The sequence below is a fragment of the Mycetomoellerius zeteki genome, unplaced genomic scaffold, assembly GCF_001594055.1.
Source record: "Mycetomoellerius zeteki isolate Tzet28-1 unplaced genomic scaffold, Tzet1.0 scaffold106, whole genome shotgun sequence".
Lineage (NCBI taxonomy): Eukaryota > Metazoa > Arthropoda > Insecta > Hymenoptera > Formicidae > Mycetomoellerius > Mycetomoellerius zeteki.
Window position 1 is genome coordinate 2,323,403 of NW_017255975.1, and position 18,106 is coordinate 2,341,508.

At 36.3% G+C, this 18,106-nt stretch overlaps 1 protein-coding gene across 1 annotated transcript; it reads left to right on the forward strand.

The window, feature by feature from the left end:
- Positions 1-875: 875 nt before the first annotated feature.
- BuGZ (Bub3 interacting GLEBS and Zinc finger domain protein) lies at positions 876-11,563 on the forward strand. The gene is made up of 6 exons (XM_018448226.1): positions 876-1,245; positions 2,556-2,682; positions 2,761-3,161; positions 3,872-4,241; positions 5,204-5,663; positions 10,815-11,563. Exons 1-6 carry the CDS (start codon positions 1,205-1,207, stop codon positions 10,925-10,927), a joined length of 1,512 nt encoding a protein of 503 aa, XP_018303728.1. The 5' UTR covers positions 876-1,204; the 3' UTR covers positions 10,928-11,563.
- Positions 11,564-18,106: the final 6,543 nt, after the last annotated feature.

The following is an 18,106-nucleotide window of genomic DNA, read 5'->3' on the forward strand; positions in this document are numbered from 1 at the left end:
TCCACTTGACGCTACAAACGTTTCGAAGCGTTTGAGCGACCAATCAGAACAAAAAATTTTACGAATTGACTAATCAAAGAATGCTTCGAAGCATTTGTAGCGTCAAGTGGACTGCAGCTCTAACTGACCCACAGCAACATCAGAATTGAAGTCTATTTTTGATTTTGTGACTTTGACTTTGACTTTGTCACTTTGTTTACGGTTGTGCGAATGGTAACTCACGTGGAGCAAGGCATATTTATGCAGGAAAATATCTCCAACGCAATTTACCGTTTCGTCAAACGTATGCGAACATTCACCTGTATTTCGGAAACTAAACTGTTTAGGACACATGTTTTTATGGACTTGAAATAAACCAAAGAATCGCTCTGTTGAGTATGGCAACATACTTAACTAACACCCTGTATATTTATGTATACAGGGTGAATCAGAATGAACCAGTTTTTTATCCTATAAGAAAAATTATCGCACTCTAATTATCACCGTATCAAAATTATTATGCATCTATATATATTTTTATATTATAATTATTTTATAATTAGAGTCGAGAATTTGTCTCATGGGGTAAAAAAACTGGTTCATTCTGATTCACACTCTGTATATATTATATATAAAATTATATATATATTATATGTATAATACACGCTATAATATATATACATATATCTTCTAAACATGATGGAATTTATTTTTTTATTTTTTTATTATGGTGTGCATGCAACAAAGAATACATTTTATATTATTCGCTGTTTCATTTGCCCTCTTTGTATTTCGCAAATTTTATATACAAAAAATATACACAATTATATATAAAATTTTATATACGAAAATATATGACATATACGTTATGTATATTCATAATTGAGAATAGCATCACTTTTAATTTTCCCGTGATCCACTTGTAATTTGTAAATATTGCGCCATCCCTAGGAAATCTTATCCGTCAGAGAATTCCCTAGTCCTTTAGAATCTTGAGGCGCGCCACGTTGACCACTTCCGGCGTCGTGTCGGCCCGCGGAAAAGATACGGCGGCCATTTTGTATTATCGGTTTTCGCATGTGTGCGTGTGTGGTGTTACGATCGCCGAGGATTCCTGCACTTCTTGAGCCGCGTATACTTGCAAGTTAGTACGTCGAATCAAGGATCGTTTCACAAAAAAGAGTCACCGTTAATAGCGACAAGTTTCCGATAATCCGGCGGGAAGATGGGCCGCAAGAAGAAGAAGCAGTCAAGACCTTGGTGCTGGTATCCTTTTTGTTTTCTCGAAGATTGCGACGACAACGACGAGGACGACCTGCAACGGTCGCTTTTACGTAACCATATTTTTGGAGCACGACGTTAGTTGTGCGATCGCTTAGCGAGAAATATCGCTATTAGCTGACAATTTATACAGCGGGTGTCGATCTTCCCCTCCACCACAGGAAGAGGCTCGAAGAACCGACACGGTGTGTGGGTTCCGCGGAAGGCGGGGAAATCGATACGTGATTTTCTCGCGTCACCGCGACATGCGACATCTCTTATGTATACTTATATATGAGAGAGCGCAGCTGTTTCCACTGTCCTCGCGTTCACGCGGCGCGTTGCACGATGATGTAATAACGCGACCGAGAAGCCTTCCATGCGGAAATGGCTAAATCAGATCGATATTTCTTATTCCACATAATTAGGAGTAGTCTTTGTATTATCTTGGTTTCGCGATTCTTCCGCTTAAGTTTCCTCTTCAAGTTTTTTTCTTTCCACTTGGCTGGCTGTTTTTATGTGGAGCAATTGAAAATATGCTCCTGATCTTTTCAGTGACTTGTAAAAAATGTTTGAATGCTGTAAAACCTATGAATTAAATGTAAATTTTCTTTAAAGAATGAATTGAAGAAAATCTAAGTTTTATTTTGTGGAATCACGAGTAATCTATGAACGCTTTGTCTATGATAAGTAGAAATCCAAAGATGTTGCTTTGTAAGTACTTGTTTGAACGTATTAAATTTATAAATTGAACGATAAGTTTTTATGTGGACAAACCAAGAAACATTTAGAATTTGTTTTGTGACGTTATAAAAAAATCAACAAAAATTGAATTTTTTAAATATTTATTGCATGAATTATGAAACATGAAAACTTGAAGAAAAGATTTCACTTTTTATAATAATTTTCATTAAATTGGATTAAGTAATAATACATTTTTTTGAGTCACTGAAGAGTTTTCAAGCAAAATTTTAATTTTAAAAATGAAAGATGATTTCGAAAATATCTAATTTTAAGGGATAAACTTTGATCTCTAATTTTTTACTTTTTCATTTTTTTTGTAAATTATGAGTTTTAGGTTTGTTATTTACGATATATATTACTATCTATAATAGACTTGACTGAATATATACTCTCTAAATTCTTTGAATTGGAATCTCACTTTAAAGAATGAAAATTAAGCCAGTCTTGCAAAAGAGCAGTTCAGTTTTCAATCTTTAAAAGCGAGTTTTACTTTAAAAGTTTTAAAAAGTTAGTTTAACTAACTATTATTTAAATCTTATTCTGTAAATTTCCTTAACACTGTACTTCAAAAGGTATTGCAATCGTGAATTCGAGGATGAGAAAATCCTCATTCAACATCAGAAAGCAAAGCACTTCAAATGTCATATCTGTCACAAGAAACTGTACACTGGACCAGGACTTAGCATACACTGTATGCAGGTAAATAAGATTGTATCCTTACTGTCTTATGTCTTATTTGCTTGATTTTTAAGATTAACATGACACTCGTTCTCACAGGTTCACAAAGAAGCGATAGATAAGGTACCCAATTCATTGCCAAATCGTAGCAATATTGAGATAGAGATTTATGGGATGGAGGGTATACCACCAAATGATGCAAAGGAACATGAGAGACAGCGAAACGGTGGTAGACCTGGCTCGCCATCATCCGGCGAGGATGAACCAGTACAGAAAAAACCAAAACCTGAGGGTCTGTTAGGTTCTGCACCGGGTGCAATGCCTGGTATGGCGACTGGTCTACCCGGAATGCCACCGCAACCAGGTATGCCACCGTTACCTGGTATGGCACCGCACCCAGGTATGGCACCACATCCTGGTATGCCGCCACATCCTGGTATGCCTCCTATGCATCCCATGATGCCAATGGGCCATGTAGGACCTCCGTTTATGGGTCCAGGGTATGTATTCCTCAATTAACTATAGCATTATATCTCAAATATCTCTCTATGTCAATTTCATTTTTTAATTTTCAATTTATTTCTTTTTGATTGTGAATTTCGGATTTCCCTCATAGTCTCAATACAGTTTATCTAAAATCTGATAAAATCCAATATAAATTTATTATTTTATAAAAATCCTGCACTAATTAAATGAAAAATTAGGTGAAATAACTTAATTTTTACACATAATGTAGCAGATGTAGCTTATAATGTGATAGACAAAAGATGTCATTGGTTCAATAATGGTTCAATAATAGTTTTTGAGTTGTGATGTATTAAAGATGCAAAACTTGTGCTCACACAGCACCTTTGATAGTTTAAAAATTATCCCTTCACTAAACCTTGTATCTATAAGTTTGTTCACTACATAATAAGCTAAATCATATGTAAAAACTAATTTATTTCACCGTAATCTAATTTTCCATATAATTACTGCGGGATTCTTTCCAAATGTCTTTATATTCAAACAATAATAGATATCAATAATCCTCTATCTTTCTTTGTAAAGGACTGATCTGTAAGCATTCTTCGTATCAGATAACGAGATAGCTTTGTCTTTTTTTGTATCTAATCAGTTAATAATCCTTAATACAAACGTTCATTTTTAAAAATGTAATTAACAAATTATAATAAAACTTCTTCACATAACTTAATCTTGTCTTTTCTAGCATGATGCCGGGCATGTCGGGCATGCCTTCCGGTATGCAGCCGCCAGTTTCAGGTGCATCGATCCCACCGGCGCGTCCTTTGTTCCCGAGTGCCGCTGCTGCAGCCGTCTCGACAGCAGCATCGACGGCGTCGGTGACCGGATCCGCACCTCTCGGCACAGACTTTAAACCGATCACATCGGTGGCTAGCGGTGGCGGTTCAATAGGTCCAATAAAGCCGACATTCCCTGCTTATAGTAGCGCCGGTGATTCCATTTGTGCTACTGCAATCGGCAACAGCCTCGCCAATAGTGGTGATCAAAAGGTGACTCTTATTGCGACTACCGGGGCCGCCAGTAAGATCATTCACCCTCCGGAAGATCTCAGTCTAGTAAGTTTTTAATTTTTATTCCTCAACTTTCGTTTCCGATAATCTCTCTTATTTTTAATTATGATCTTTGAATTATGAGCATTGTAGATATAGAATTTACATATGTGGGTAATAGCATATTAAATTAAACTATTAATTTTTAAAATAAACTTTTGGTTCTGGAAAAAGTTCCTTTGAATAATGAAAATTACTAGAGCAAAATAAATTTTAAACAAAGGATTTGCTTGAATTGAAAATTTATACAAAAATATTGGCTGTATTTAAGCCTGTTAGAGTTGCGTCTTGTCCGGGATTCCAGGTGTGAATCAACCGACAAAGGTTTGTTAAACACAGTAGAGCATTTATTAAGTATAAATCGTACTCGGTAATCACCTTGTGAATACGTTACAAAAAGGCGCGTGGAACGAGAGACGCCATGTGTGATAGATAGATAAAACATTGGTAACATAATTGTAGAACATAGAAAAATACAGAAAGAATATTACGGCGCTGATGGCGCCACGGATAGTATTACAAACTATGGAGATATAAGAGTTCTAATTGATGAGCTCCAACAAAGTCTGACGAAGCTTGCCTGCTTTGCGCTTGGCGACCAAGCTAGCTACTTTGTCAGCTTGAACCAGGAATGGCACGCAAAACAAAACTTGCGGCCTAAACGTGTAAAAAACAGATTAGTTTTGCTTCAGGAAACAAAATTCATGCAGAGCTATATTCATATTTTGAATATAGGAACAAAACCAAATGTACATTTTGTTTCACGACCAGTGCAAAACGAAAGTAAATGATTAAAGTTTTATGCCGAGAATCGAAAATATAAATATACCGAAAAGAATTTTGTTTTCGCCTCTAGTTTGTCACAAGACGGTTGAACACATCCACATTATTAGGTACCAAAAACTGTTTTGACCGAATGTGTGACCTTCTTCGCTTATTTATATTTAAACAATGAATTTGTTTTTCAGGAGGAAATTAGGGCAAGGCTGCCAAAGTATCAGCGTCGACAAATTGACGAATCTGGACGATCTGCGCAATCAGAGGCAGTGGTAACGGTGAGCCAACACCAGCAGGCTGCCGCCCTGCAACAGGCAGCAGTGCAACAGCAGCAAGCAGTGCAGCAACAACAGCAGCAACAGCAGGTGCAACAGCAACAACAAGCGGCTGCAAACGTGGCGGCGGCCGCGTTTCAAGCGGATCAGCAACAGCGGCAGCAACAGGCGGCGGCACTGAATGCACTGCAACAACAGCAACAAAGGTTCCCGCGACCGCCGCAGGCAGTCATGGTGCCAGCCTCGGCCGCAGCAATGCCTGTCAGCTCGGTTGCGTTGATGGCTCCCTTAATGCGACCCACCATGACCCTAGCCGCGCCTGCTCTCATTCATGGAGGTAACATGATGCGACCGCCCCCCATGGGCCTGCCACCAGGTAAGTGTCTGCGGGTTTGAGCTTTACGAAAAACTCTACCTGCCGTCCTCTTAAACCCCCCTCGCCCTCGCGTACTCGACAAACAGAGCTGCTCTATTGTATTTTTTGTCCCCTCTTGTCGTTAAAATTTGGAAATTCCCTTCTTAGTACTTTTTGTCGATTTTCTTTCCAATTACCCTTGCCCCGCCCCTCCCCCCTTACCGGTTGTTGAAGATAGTAACGTTAATCGATGCACAAGAACAAGTCGTATCGCAGTTGAGTTTTCTTTTTTATCACACATGAAATTTCGAATAAAGTGTATTGGATTACCCTATTTTCCCTGTTTCGAAAGTGATCTTTCCAGGAATATCCTTTCGAACTTTTCTTGCTTCAAGAATATCGCATACCCGTAATTTAACAAAATCAATTACTATGTTGTTTTAGAGTGCGAAAGAACATTTCCGATGGAGCGTTTATATATTTAACGATTCAGTATCTTTAATTATCAAAAATTTAAAAGTCTCGCGTGATATGTTGAATTAAGCAGATATTTTTCAGGCAGTGATTGATAAATGCCATCGGAAATGCAATATATTATATCCTTATACTTTGTCAACACAATCCTCATATATCACTTTTAGCCAATTCTACTCGGTCCATATAAACACCGGGAAAGGATTTTTCTATCTACAAACAAAAAAGAGAAAATGCCGGATATTAATAGAACAATAATTTGACCTTACTTTAGTTAAACTCGATTACACGTTGCACTGCAGTTTGCACTGATTATTTATGACAACAGCCATTTTTATTCTTTGAAAAAAGACAATGAGAGCGTTGAGACAGATAAACAAGAAACAGACTTGACACTTGGGGGGAAGGGGTCAGAAAAATAGACGACGTGCGCGAAATTGTGTATACCACTGACTCGAGACGGCAAAAAGAGAGAATGCGAGGCGGGAAGAATGTTATGATTATTCAAATAGAGACTATAGAGATCAAGATTCTCGACCGAATGATACGCCACAGAATCTCGACGACACAGCGTCTTGTAGTCCTTGTTCGTTTATACGTTTTAACGGTGCGTTTGCAGGGCGCCCGGTCACTCCTCGATGAGTGTCGAATGAACCCAGTCTGGTTACTAAAACCGTGTTTTACAATACAAGCGCTACAAGGTTGGTCCTTAGCAATTAGCATGCGGTGACATGGCCTATATCTATATACATATATATATCTATATATATCTTGTTATATTTATTATTATTCTTATATATTGTTGATTAATCTTGTTATCATTGTCATTAATACACCTACATGTATGCGTATATACGTAATATATATATATAGTGACTCCTGAAAACTCAGAATGACGGTGTAGGAAACTACTGTTCGAGCAGCTTTCGCGAGCCACCGTGTATATATTTCTGTATATTCGTAATATTTTATCACTGGGCAGGTGGGTCGAGCGGCCAACGATACGTTCCTTCTTCCATCTTCCATCTTCCAATTTCTTCAATCGATTTGCCACATTTTGGATACGTTTGTTTTTCCGAGAATACCCACCACAGATTAAAGTAATGAAAGTCGGTAAAAAAAAAATCGGGGAAAAATGTAGAGTAGCTGTATCGCTAAACGATCGTTTACATATTGATCAAAATAATTACTCGTTACTCTCTAAAACTTAGAATGAATCTCTGAAGAGTGAAATCTCATTCTTAAAGATTGAAAATTGAACTACTCTTTTCCAAGACTGAGACTGATTCAATCTTTAGAGTGAGATTCCACTCCAAAGAATTTAAAAAGTATGTCGATTTAAATCTAAATTTGATTAGATACTGAAATTATTAGTATGATTAATGAATATGTATTATAGAATATATTAATATGGCTATATAAATAATTCGGATAGAACAATAAGCGTCAGTCTTAATTGCATTATGAATTATTAATCAGGAAATTATTGCACTTTTTATTTGCTAAGATTGCATAATATTATTAAATTCATAATTGTTATACAATTCTTGTTATACAATTGTTGTACATTACACTTACAAATTAAAACGATCATTTTATCATTTTTTTTCTTATTGTTTGATTATTACTTGATATAGAATTTCAATAACTATTTAATTGAATTTTTAATCTGTGGGGATTTTATCTCAAGAAGTAATTTTATATATGATGAATTGTCTCTGTTTTCCAAAGGTACAATGTTAAATTATCCAACAGATTTGCTCAATCGATCGTTCACTGATGCATCTATCGTATCACGTTTCTAAATTAATATTAGATATCTTTATCAGTATATTGTGACACTTGTCTTTCCATTTACGATTTCACAGTTTTATACATTTTTTTTTTAATTATTTTACGATAGTTTGATTTTTATACGATTCCTAATACAGTTCCTTGTGTAGTTTATTACACGGAAGACGAAGAGAAACTCTCCGGCCGCTCGGCCGTTACAATTTTTATACATCTCTTTCATGTATGATTTCTTTGTTTCTTTTCCGTTCCATTCTCTCAGCTTCTTTATTCACACTCTCTCGATTTAACCATATTACTCTTCTTACGACTCACATACGCCATTATTTACCTCGCCAGCAGCCGTGTTACCATCTTGTCTCTTCAGTATTATTATATATAGCTTGGAATCCTGGTGTTGTGATATAGTAGTGGAGAAACTGCTTCCTTGGGCACGGTACTGACAGTCGTTCGAAGTTGTCGTTCTAAAGAAACAAATTATAATTACAAACGATAATTATTTTTCTCTCGGAATGTATCCCTTCCTTCTTCGCATTTGATAAGATCATTGTGATAAATCATTTATTTTGACATATCCGCTGTATGATATAGCGGATTAACCGAATCACTTTTTTATCGATGGATTCTTTGATTGATTTAAATTACTTTTTTAACCTTTACAGGACGATAAAGCCACTATAGTGCTGAACAGTGTCACATTTTGTGGCAAAAAAATACAAGGAAAATCTCTATAAAATTTAAAAAATAGACCTCCATTCTCTAAAGTTTAATGGAAATATAAAGGAATTTATAATCCTTCAATTATGGATAAGATAGCAAAATTGAACTTTCAAAGTTTAAATAAAGTAAAACTTAAAGAGATTTAAACAATGAAACTTATTTCGAAGTTTCGAGATTTAAGTAAAATCTTTATTCTTTAACTTCAAATAGATTTTTCTTTCATATTTTCTCAACAGATTTGAGATTTGAAAATTATCGAGATATCTGATGTTTAAAATTATAAAATATATACAAAAATCTTTTCTTTAAAAAAGTCGATTTAAAAATTGTTCGAAAAATCCGTGATAAGTGGCTCATGAAATTTGAGATGTATTGTCAAAATTATATACGATAATAGCAAAATGAAATATCGCGAAGAGGGAAAGGATCGAATGTTCTCACCGTGCTCACCGGTGCATTTTATTTTATTTAAAAAATTTTTTCTCATGAAAAGTAAAAAACTAGCAACGAGAACGAACGTAATGTATCTCCCTCACACCATAGCCTAGCTTTTGTGTTACACAATGAAAGATTTTAGATAAATTGAGCTGAGCAACAGTAAGTAAACGACTTCACGTTACCAACTTATCAATTTTACGTTCAATCGAGGGTCCGTTCGATTAACACGATTTTTCTCTTTATTATACCACGCGGTACTCATCAAGTATCGTTAAGTAAAAAAACCGTACAAAAAAGAAAATAAAAAGATCGTGCAAGTAGAAAAAATTTAATTTTTCTCGCGTTAAGATGATGCTTTCGAGAATTTAAAACCAGTTATTTTACGTTGCTCGAATGTTATGAAAAAAGAACAATGCCGTAGGCATTTCGAGGATTTTTGAGTGACTAAGCACGTTTTTGGCGGCGATGTCCTTGTTGGAAGAAGTCTGCTGACAGCTGAACGATCTCCGCGAGCTTTCGTAATACAGTTCGCAATATCGAGCCGATGTTGCGTCTTTCCCCGAGTGAGATTCGTTCCTTGTATGGTGTGAGATTTTCTCTGTGTGGTACCACCTTCTTGTCAGTTTTGTTTGTGACTTGTATTGCGTATGCGGCGCACTGCATGCTGAGCTGAGTTCTAAGTACATTATGTACCTATCGTATACGCATATCTAGTTTTGGCCATTCACATTGACCAGCGATTGCTGACGTAGAACGTAGTTCGTGAGTTACCGAAAACAGATTGATCGGGTGACATAGTCCTTTAGACTTTACCCGAAAAAACAGCTCTTGTTGCGAAGAAGCGCGCTTCTCTTGAAGGTCGAACACGTGGCTTCACGCTCGGCTGGCTGACGCTTATCTTGGCAATCAGAGATTCTAATTGCTCGAAAGGGCAAACCACACTCTGAGCGATCAGAAATTAACTGAATTGAAATCTCGCGGATTTATCCCAATATGTACTTCTCTCGATGCAATAATCGTTCGGCTATCAAGCAACTTCCTTTTCAGCGGAACTTGGGAATTGTGGCTTTGAATTTGAAAGCTCTCTCTATTACACGATCAAATCAGAAAAATGTAATTAGATGTACTGATTGTGAATCAAATCTCAATTTAACTCAATAGCTATAAATAATAGCAATTGAATTCATAATAATAATTAAAAATATACACATTTTGAAAAAATTTAATTTTTATCACAAAATTAATTTTTATTAAAAAAAATTATATTTTTTTATAATCGTATATTTTTATTTTTTAAACCTCATTATTTAAGAAGATTTTCTAATTTATTGAAATATTTTTTAAATTGTATTCAAAGCGCCAATATGATTCTGTGACTTATTTTACGCTTAAGATCACGTAGTCCTCCAAAAACGAGCATGATATATGACACTGTAACAGAAACTGTCAGAAAAAAATACATTACAAAAATTGAAACTACACATTAACGCAACACACAGGACCCGTAATTATCTTGTAACGTGAACAGTCGCGACGTAAGTATACCTGGGGATTCCGATCCCTAATTTAAAAAAGTAAGAGAAAGAGAGAAAGATCCTATTATAGGATCCGGCGAACAAGACGTCGTCTCGTTCAGGCTCGAGTAATTAAAAGCACGTGTATGCCGCACGTGGGCAACGTACTGTTTTCTTTGCCCCCCGCGATATTCGATCGCGGGTCGTACTAATCTTCCGCTGCGTTGCTTTGCAGGCATGATAGGGGCCCTACCACCGGGTGCTGCGATGCATCCGGCCTTCGCCGCCGCGCCGATGGGCTTTCCTGGACCGATGCTGACGCCGATGATGCATCCGCGCTTCAGATGATCGCCCCCCATGGACGGGCCCAATCCTCCGCCGCTGCACTTCGTGCTGTGGGCCCGCCCCTAATTTTCGGGGTCCGGACCCGATCGAGGAAGAGACATACACAAACGAAAGAAGGACAGAAGGAGGAGAACTAATAGAAAGAAAAAAAGAGAGAAATGAAGCGGAAGATAATCTACATGGTAGAATTTGTTCCCTGTCACTTCTCTCTCACAAGATCTGTTTTTTTTTTTCTTTTTTTTTTAATAATATTGTTGAAAGACGGAAAAACAAAACTGAGTGAAAGAGAAAGAGCGAGAGAATGAGTGTATGTATGTGTGTGAGACAGAGAAAAAGAGAGAATGGAAGAGAGAAAGAGACACACGCACTCACATAACGTCATCGACATCTGAAAGAGTTCCTTCAAAGAAATCGGGTGCGCGCTGGAAACGGTCGGCTTTTTCATTTTCTTCGTTCTATGCTGCTACCTTATGAAATAATGCAGCGGTCATGAAACGTTAATCGTTTTCGTCGACCGCAAGTGTATGTATGTGTGTATGCGTATGCGCGCACCCACACTACGTTAGTCGTGTGCCAGGTGAGCTAAACTCAAGCAAGTTTCATCGCCTTTTCTACGGAATAAAGTCAAAATAATCGCTCTGTAACAATATCGTCATTTGCCCTGCGCAGAAACGCCAGTGCGAACTGTCTGTCTATCGACTTACCTCGCACTCTTTCTATGCATCGGATAACTATTGTATCTTACTGGTATGTCCGTCGAGATTGCGTTTCTTATTCTCCTCGCGATGAAGACAACGCGGCGCGCAAAAGACATCCTCTCGGAGAATGGGTCAATCGGGACGATCTAAGGATTCGGTGCGGAAATTGCGCGAGTCCCGTAGTTTATGAGACCAATTTAAATAAAAATTGCGTCTAAAACAGGCCTTACAAATTACGGACTTATCGCTTTATTTTTGTAACGAATCCTCCAGTTATAAGCGTGAGGTAATTGTGACGCTGTTGAAATTTTCAATGACAAGAATAAGTCCTTGTATGTGCAGTCATTAGTAATTCTGATCTGATTCTTCTCGAGTACTTTATAAGTATAGGCTTCCTAAATATGGTTCTATAAATAATGCACAGTATTATGTTACGAAATTTTAATCTCGAAACGAAAGATTAATAGAGAAATTTAATATAATATAATTATAAAAAATGTCAAAAAAAAAATATATTTATTTGAAATACAAAATTCCTTTAGAGAAACGTATTGTTACGCATGCAATAATTGTTATTGGCCTGAAGTCTTTAAACACTTTTGATTAAATACGTGAGGACCAGTTCTATCGTTGAAAAATCTGGGTTACATTTACTTTCGTAAAATTGATGATTGACCCCGCAGTTGTTCGGGAAGTGATTGTATCTTCAACAATGACGAAGTGACGTGCTTTTCCCTCTTAAAGAAGTTTTCCTCTTTCGCGCATTAGACCGTTTCCATCACGCGCTATTCCCTCAGCCTCCGTGCACCTGCAGTGTCCTCTTGGAGAGGCGCGATCGCGAATAAGGTGGCGCTTCACGCTGCAGCTGGATGATTATTCACTTGACGAAGTAGAACTCGAGATGAGAGAGCACTTTCAAGACAGTTCCGTTCCGTGATGTTTAAATTTTTTTTCTCGATTTGCCGAGTAAACTCGAGGTAAGGATTCCCGGAGGAATCGAGGACACGGAAGTACTCGACTTTTTTTTAAAATGAAAAAAAAAAAAGAAAATTAAACTTGAACTCACTTAACGATCTTAGTGAAAGTACTTAGCGGAAACACTTAATTTTATTACAAATTTTCAGAAATTTGAAAAAAGTGGCACGATCGAGAGTTTACGTATAATAGATATTTCGAAAGATTTACAGAATAAGTGGTCAACAAGCTACTTACATCTATTTATTATACATATTGAGAATTAGGTTTATAATTTCAATCACTCATCAAATCTGTAATTATACTAATTATCTCTGTAACTTTTCATTTTAAAAAAAGTTCTTTTGTTTCGGGTCAATTCCATTGCGCGGCGCGTCTTCGATTTCTCCGTGACAGAATAGCGTGTGTTTCTTTTTTTCGAACGAATAGATTAAATCTCTAATGGTTTTGGTAACGACGAAAGGAAGTAGCGATGACGAAGAATAGTCTCGGTATGATACACGTTTTAACTTAGCCGGTCTCACCAAATTGCAGTATCATAGAATCAAGAGCATAGATCAAGGCAAAAGAGAAATCGGGTGTACACGTTACAGTTTAAAACACATTTGCTAGCCGCAGTGTGAAGATTCGGTCGCCTCAGGTTAGTCTGTCGCAAATTTTATTTTGTTAATACTGCGAGTCGAGCCGAGGCACCTTCGCGAGGCACAGCAGAGCAACAAAATTTTTTTTCTTATTTAAAAAGTTTATTTCATTAATTTACAAAATTGATCTATAAAGCATCCAAATTACTGCCTTGATAACATTTTTAATGAATAATTGATAAAGTCTAATTTAAGAAAAAAAGGCACCCGCAATTATTGTATGCCAATTTCGCGGTTTGCGATAAATGAAGGTCTAAATGTAGAAGAATGCGTAACAAATAATTTTCACGTATAAAGAAGTTATATATAAGGTTTTGAATAAGATTGATTTACGAGGGTGATCGACTCGGCTCAGGAAAACCCCCTTTTTTTTCCTTTGCCAAAGGAACAATGTTGGCGACGCATGAGTGAGTGGTAAGTACGGAGGGTGCTCATAGAATCGAACACCAGCTCTCTACACTCGACTCACGTCGTTTTCTTCACTCTTCCTTTACTACGTCTCGCCGATTCTCACACCGATCGTAGAACGTATTCGTTCCCGATTTTGAGCAAATTATCTCGTAAAAAATTATTTTTATTTCTAAAAGCTGCTTATACTTCATTCCGTTTATAAATACTTAACCGCGATTCGTGAATTATGCGATAGTATAGCTTTAATGTATATAGTCTTGATATTGCACTTTGTTCTACGATCGGACACTCTCTGTTCCTTCTTATCCTCTACACAAAACTTGGCGAACTTTCCCAGTCTGTCTATAAAACTTGGCACTTCCCGAATTTCTTATATCTATTCTCTCGTCCACTTTACATCTTACTATCTACTATACGCTCTTATCAGTTTCTACTCAGGGTGTCTATTGATAACGCTGACCGGAATGTCCGTTTTTACGTGAAATTCCTATTGCTTCTTATACCGTTAAGTCCATCTGTAAGAGACGCACTGTTGCTACAAGCTATAAAAAAGATTATCTTAACTTTTTGCAGTTAGTTGAGAATAATTGTATCGTTTTAATGTCTTAGAACAGTTAAAATATTTATCGATGTCGACTTAATTTTAATATTCAGCCATTATCTTTTTCCGGAACTAGAGCCAAAAACTAAAAGAAGAATAAGGTCGAACAGAGATCAAGAGTGATTCGCATCGGCGAGAGCGACTTGGGTATCGTTTAGCAGTCGGCTTTATCGATGCCTATTAATTTTTCTGACTCGTCGATCCTCTTTAGAGAAGGGGGAAAAAGTAAATCAATTATTAATTAGAACAAAATTCGATGTACGTGTTCGTTGTACACCGAATTAACTTTTCGGTCAACTTTTGTTTCTCGGTTCGATCGATTGATCGTCCCATACAAACGAAAGATTGATCTGATCGGGCCGAGATTTAAGCGAATGATAACGGAAGATAAATTGTTTGTGCCGTAATCGTTCGTACGTGGGCGCGGTAACGAAGACCCGAAGATTACTTCCTATATTGTTGTCTTCAGTAGGCACCCTGCTGCTGGTTTTCGTTCTTTCGACCACCACTCTCGTCCACCGTCATCGTCCGGTACTACTACCGACGTCTCCTCGACCAAAAAAAAAAATACAGAAAAAAAATAGAAATGAAAATGAAACAGCATTGAAAGCGCGCCGTACAACACGTGTACGTACCAAAACATGATCTACGCATCGTTATTATAATTCCTTTATTTTTCAGGGGTTGTCTTTCCGAATCTCCCCCGCGAACAGACTATCGCTTTACTCTCTTGCAAATAACAACGCCTCGCTCGCGACCGTTCCGAGGGCCAGGGATTGTTGACTGCTCAAGGATACAAGTAAATTTATTAAGATTTATAAGACCATTGACAAACGATCTCTTTTTGTCAAGTGCCTGTTTAGATAAATATTGGACTCGAAAGACGAGGCTTTTCAAAAGAATAAAAAATGAGAAACGAAAGTGGATGATCAGTTCCATAGCTATCAGTCACATAATATCACACTGTATCATATTACGTAAAACTGCTTTTAAATGGCTAATCGATCCACTAGAAATCGAGCCGGGTTTCGGTTGTGCGATTTCCTCTCGAAAATAGGAAAATTATTAGAAATATGTATTATTGTTATATAATTATATTTTATAATTATATGTTATATTAATTATAATTATATATAATATATAATATATAATTATAATTGATATATATTGTTATATAAAAGTTATATAATTATATAAACATATACATAATTATTGAATATGAAAAAGAGAAATTTATATAAATTTATGAATTTTTATATTTTCGTAATTGTTTTCTAAGAATAATTAGATGTGGGATAAAGTAATCGCACGAGCTAAACCCATAGATTGCCTTCGTTTCTTTCTTTCTTTCTTTGTTTTTTTCTTTTTTTTCTTTGTAAAGAGAAGCGCGTTCACGTAAAGCCTCGCACTCCGGCGATTCGGCAGGACAATCTGACAGCAGAATTTGGAGATGTAGAAGTTCTGTTATTTATTGAGTGTCATATTATCGACATGTTCCGAATAAAATAAAGAAAACGTGTGGAAAGCTCGAAAGTTTTGGGCATAGTCTGCTGTTCTGGGATATGTCGATCTCGCAGTCAGGTTCCTTGACTATCGATTTTGCTTTCATGACAAAGTCGACGGAATCTCATGCACGTCACATTTTTATAATTATATATCTTAATGTATTAATATTATATGCTTTTGTATCTTTTCGCCTGATTTGAGGATTGAAAAATAATATGATTTTCTCAATCACGACATTATCGCTGGATCCGTATCCTAGAATTGCGGGCGACAGCCACATATTGTTTCAACCAATCACAGCAATCTCATCGCTGTTGGACCTAATCGGTCCCTTGCCTCAAGGCAGGCGATTGTTTGGACCTACCGTCCTAGAGTCGAGGCAACCTAGTCGCAGCCTCCCGATTTTCTTCGATCGGCACCGTATGACCGTACATCGACGAGAAGAAAAGCAAACGAGCTCTCTTTTGATTTTCAATTTTCAGTTTTGGAATTCAAGCAAGAGATTGGAAGAAGAGTGTAAAAGCAAAAATTTAAAATAAAACTAAATAAATTTTGATTTTTTACCAATTTTTATTTTATTTTAGAATGTTTTGATTCAATATAACTCGAAGTTATTCTATATATTTTTAAATTTTATTTGATTTTAGTGTTTATTTTATTATTTAACGTAATAATATTGTTTATTAATGTATCTTCCTCCATATGATTTCATATTTGCACAACAAAATGTTTCAAATGTATTGTTTACTAAGTTTTTGCTTGCACATTCTCTTCCAGACAGCAGCTCGATTCGATTTTTCGAATTGCTTAAGATGCATCAGAATGAAGAGGGAAAAATAAAATCGGAGGATGTGACGGTTCTCGGCTCGCCGGATGCGTGGCTGGACCGAGAAACAATATTAATCGTAATAATCGGTTAATGAACCACTGGTAAATCGTATTAACCGATCGATCGTTCGGAACGTCGAAACGAGAGAAAATTGTGTTCAGATGTGTAGAGCGATGCAATTAGCACGTATCTCTTATCGACGAATTTTAATCCTTTCAAGATGCTTTCTGATCGCTTGGCTTCTGTAGAAAGACACGCATCCTTAATTAACACTATTGTTAATGATTGGTAATTATTTAGGTATTATCTAAGCATTTTTAACTCCTGTCCAGCGGAGGCCTTTTTTAGGATCCAAGTTTCTATATAAAATTAGTTTATATAAATTCTAAATAGAACAGATATTTTATTAACGGAAGAAGAAATTCGCTTCATAAAAAACATTCTTTTATTTTGTTTCCCACTTTTCTAATTCAAAAGTTATTTTTTGTTATTTATTTTTATATCTAGTTTTATTCTATTTTCTAAAGAAAGAGATATTTTTTCAAAATAAAACGGAAACTTAATAAACTTTATTTTTAAGAGAAGGTATTAAACGTCCTATTCGATGGTTAAAAACTTTAAAAAGATTATTCTAGACCAATTATCTGGCAATTATTATAGCATTTCTATTATTATCATTATTATTATTATCTTGTTACTCGAAAGATTATCAGTTGATTTTCAAATAATTTCTAAAATTTTTTTTTATTATTTTATATATTTATCGCATTATCTCTAAAGTGTCGAAAGGATTAACAATATATAATTGCAACCCGGCTGTTCCGTCAAATAATTGCGAGTGTTTTCAAAATTGCCTGCACTCGGAATCTTTTCCTTTTCTTTTTGTTTTTTTCTTTTTAGTTGACGGCAAAATTTTCGAGAGTGAATTTTTGCCGAACAAATTGGCGGCTCTCGTCTTCGACAGTTCGATCGTATCGTAGAATGCTTAGCTGGTTCTCTATCTCTCTCTCTATATATATATATATATTATATGTGTTACCGATATCGTCCTGTGTCCCTTGCGCTCGCGCGCAAGAATCTTATCTCCCCCATTCCCTTTTTAATATCCTTATGTTCCCCTTTACGCTAATAATGTCTTTACACTTGGTGACAGCGGATGCACGATATTCGCTCTCGTGGGGATCGCTTTTGCTCGACGAACCGGTAACACGGTCGCTCTTTGTCATCCTAATACTATTATCCCGCGGCTCGGTCCATTCGGGAATAAAACAGACTCTCTTTGGGATTGCTCCGACATCTCTCTTCCTCATTGATCTCAAAATATTGTGATGATTGCGATTTTATTTTATAGCAAAATTTAAAAAAATTTAAAAAAATAAAATTAAAATTGATCATCAGTATGTTATATAATCTCGCCCAGGTATACGATATCAAATTTTTTTTTATTTGAATAAATATCTATTTTTGTTATGATCTTCGTAATCACATTACGTTGTCTGTACTGAAAAAAAAATTATTCCT

Excerpts from the sequence above, each read along its gene's own strand:
- BuGZ (XM_018448226.1), top strand. The coding sequence starts at position 1,205 with ATGGGCCGCAAGAAGAAGAAGCAGTCAAGACCTTGGTGCTG. Across the intron at positions 4,242-5,203 it reads CTCCGGAAGATCTCAGTCTA|GAGGAAATTAGGGCAAGGCT; the intron begins GTAAGTTTTTAA and ends TTTGTTTTTCAG. Across the intron at positions 5,664-10,814 it reads CCCCATGGGCCTGCCACCAG|GCATGATAGGGGCCCTACCA; the intron begins GTAAGTGTCTGC and ends GTTGCTTTGCAG.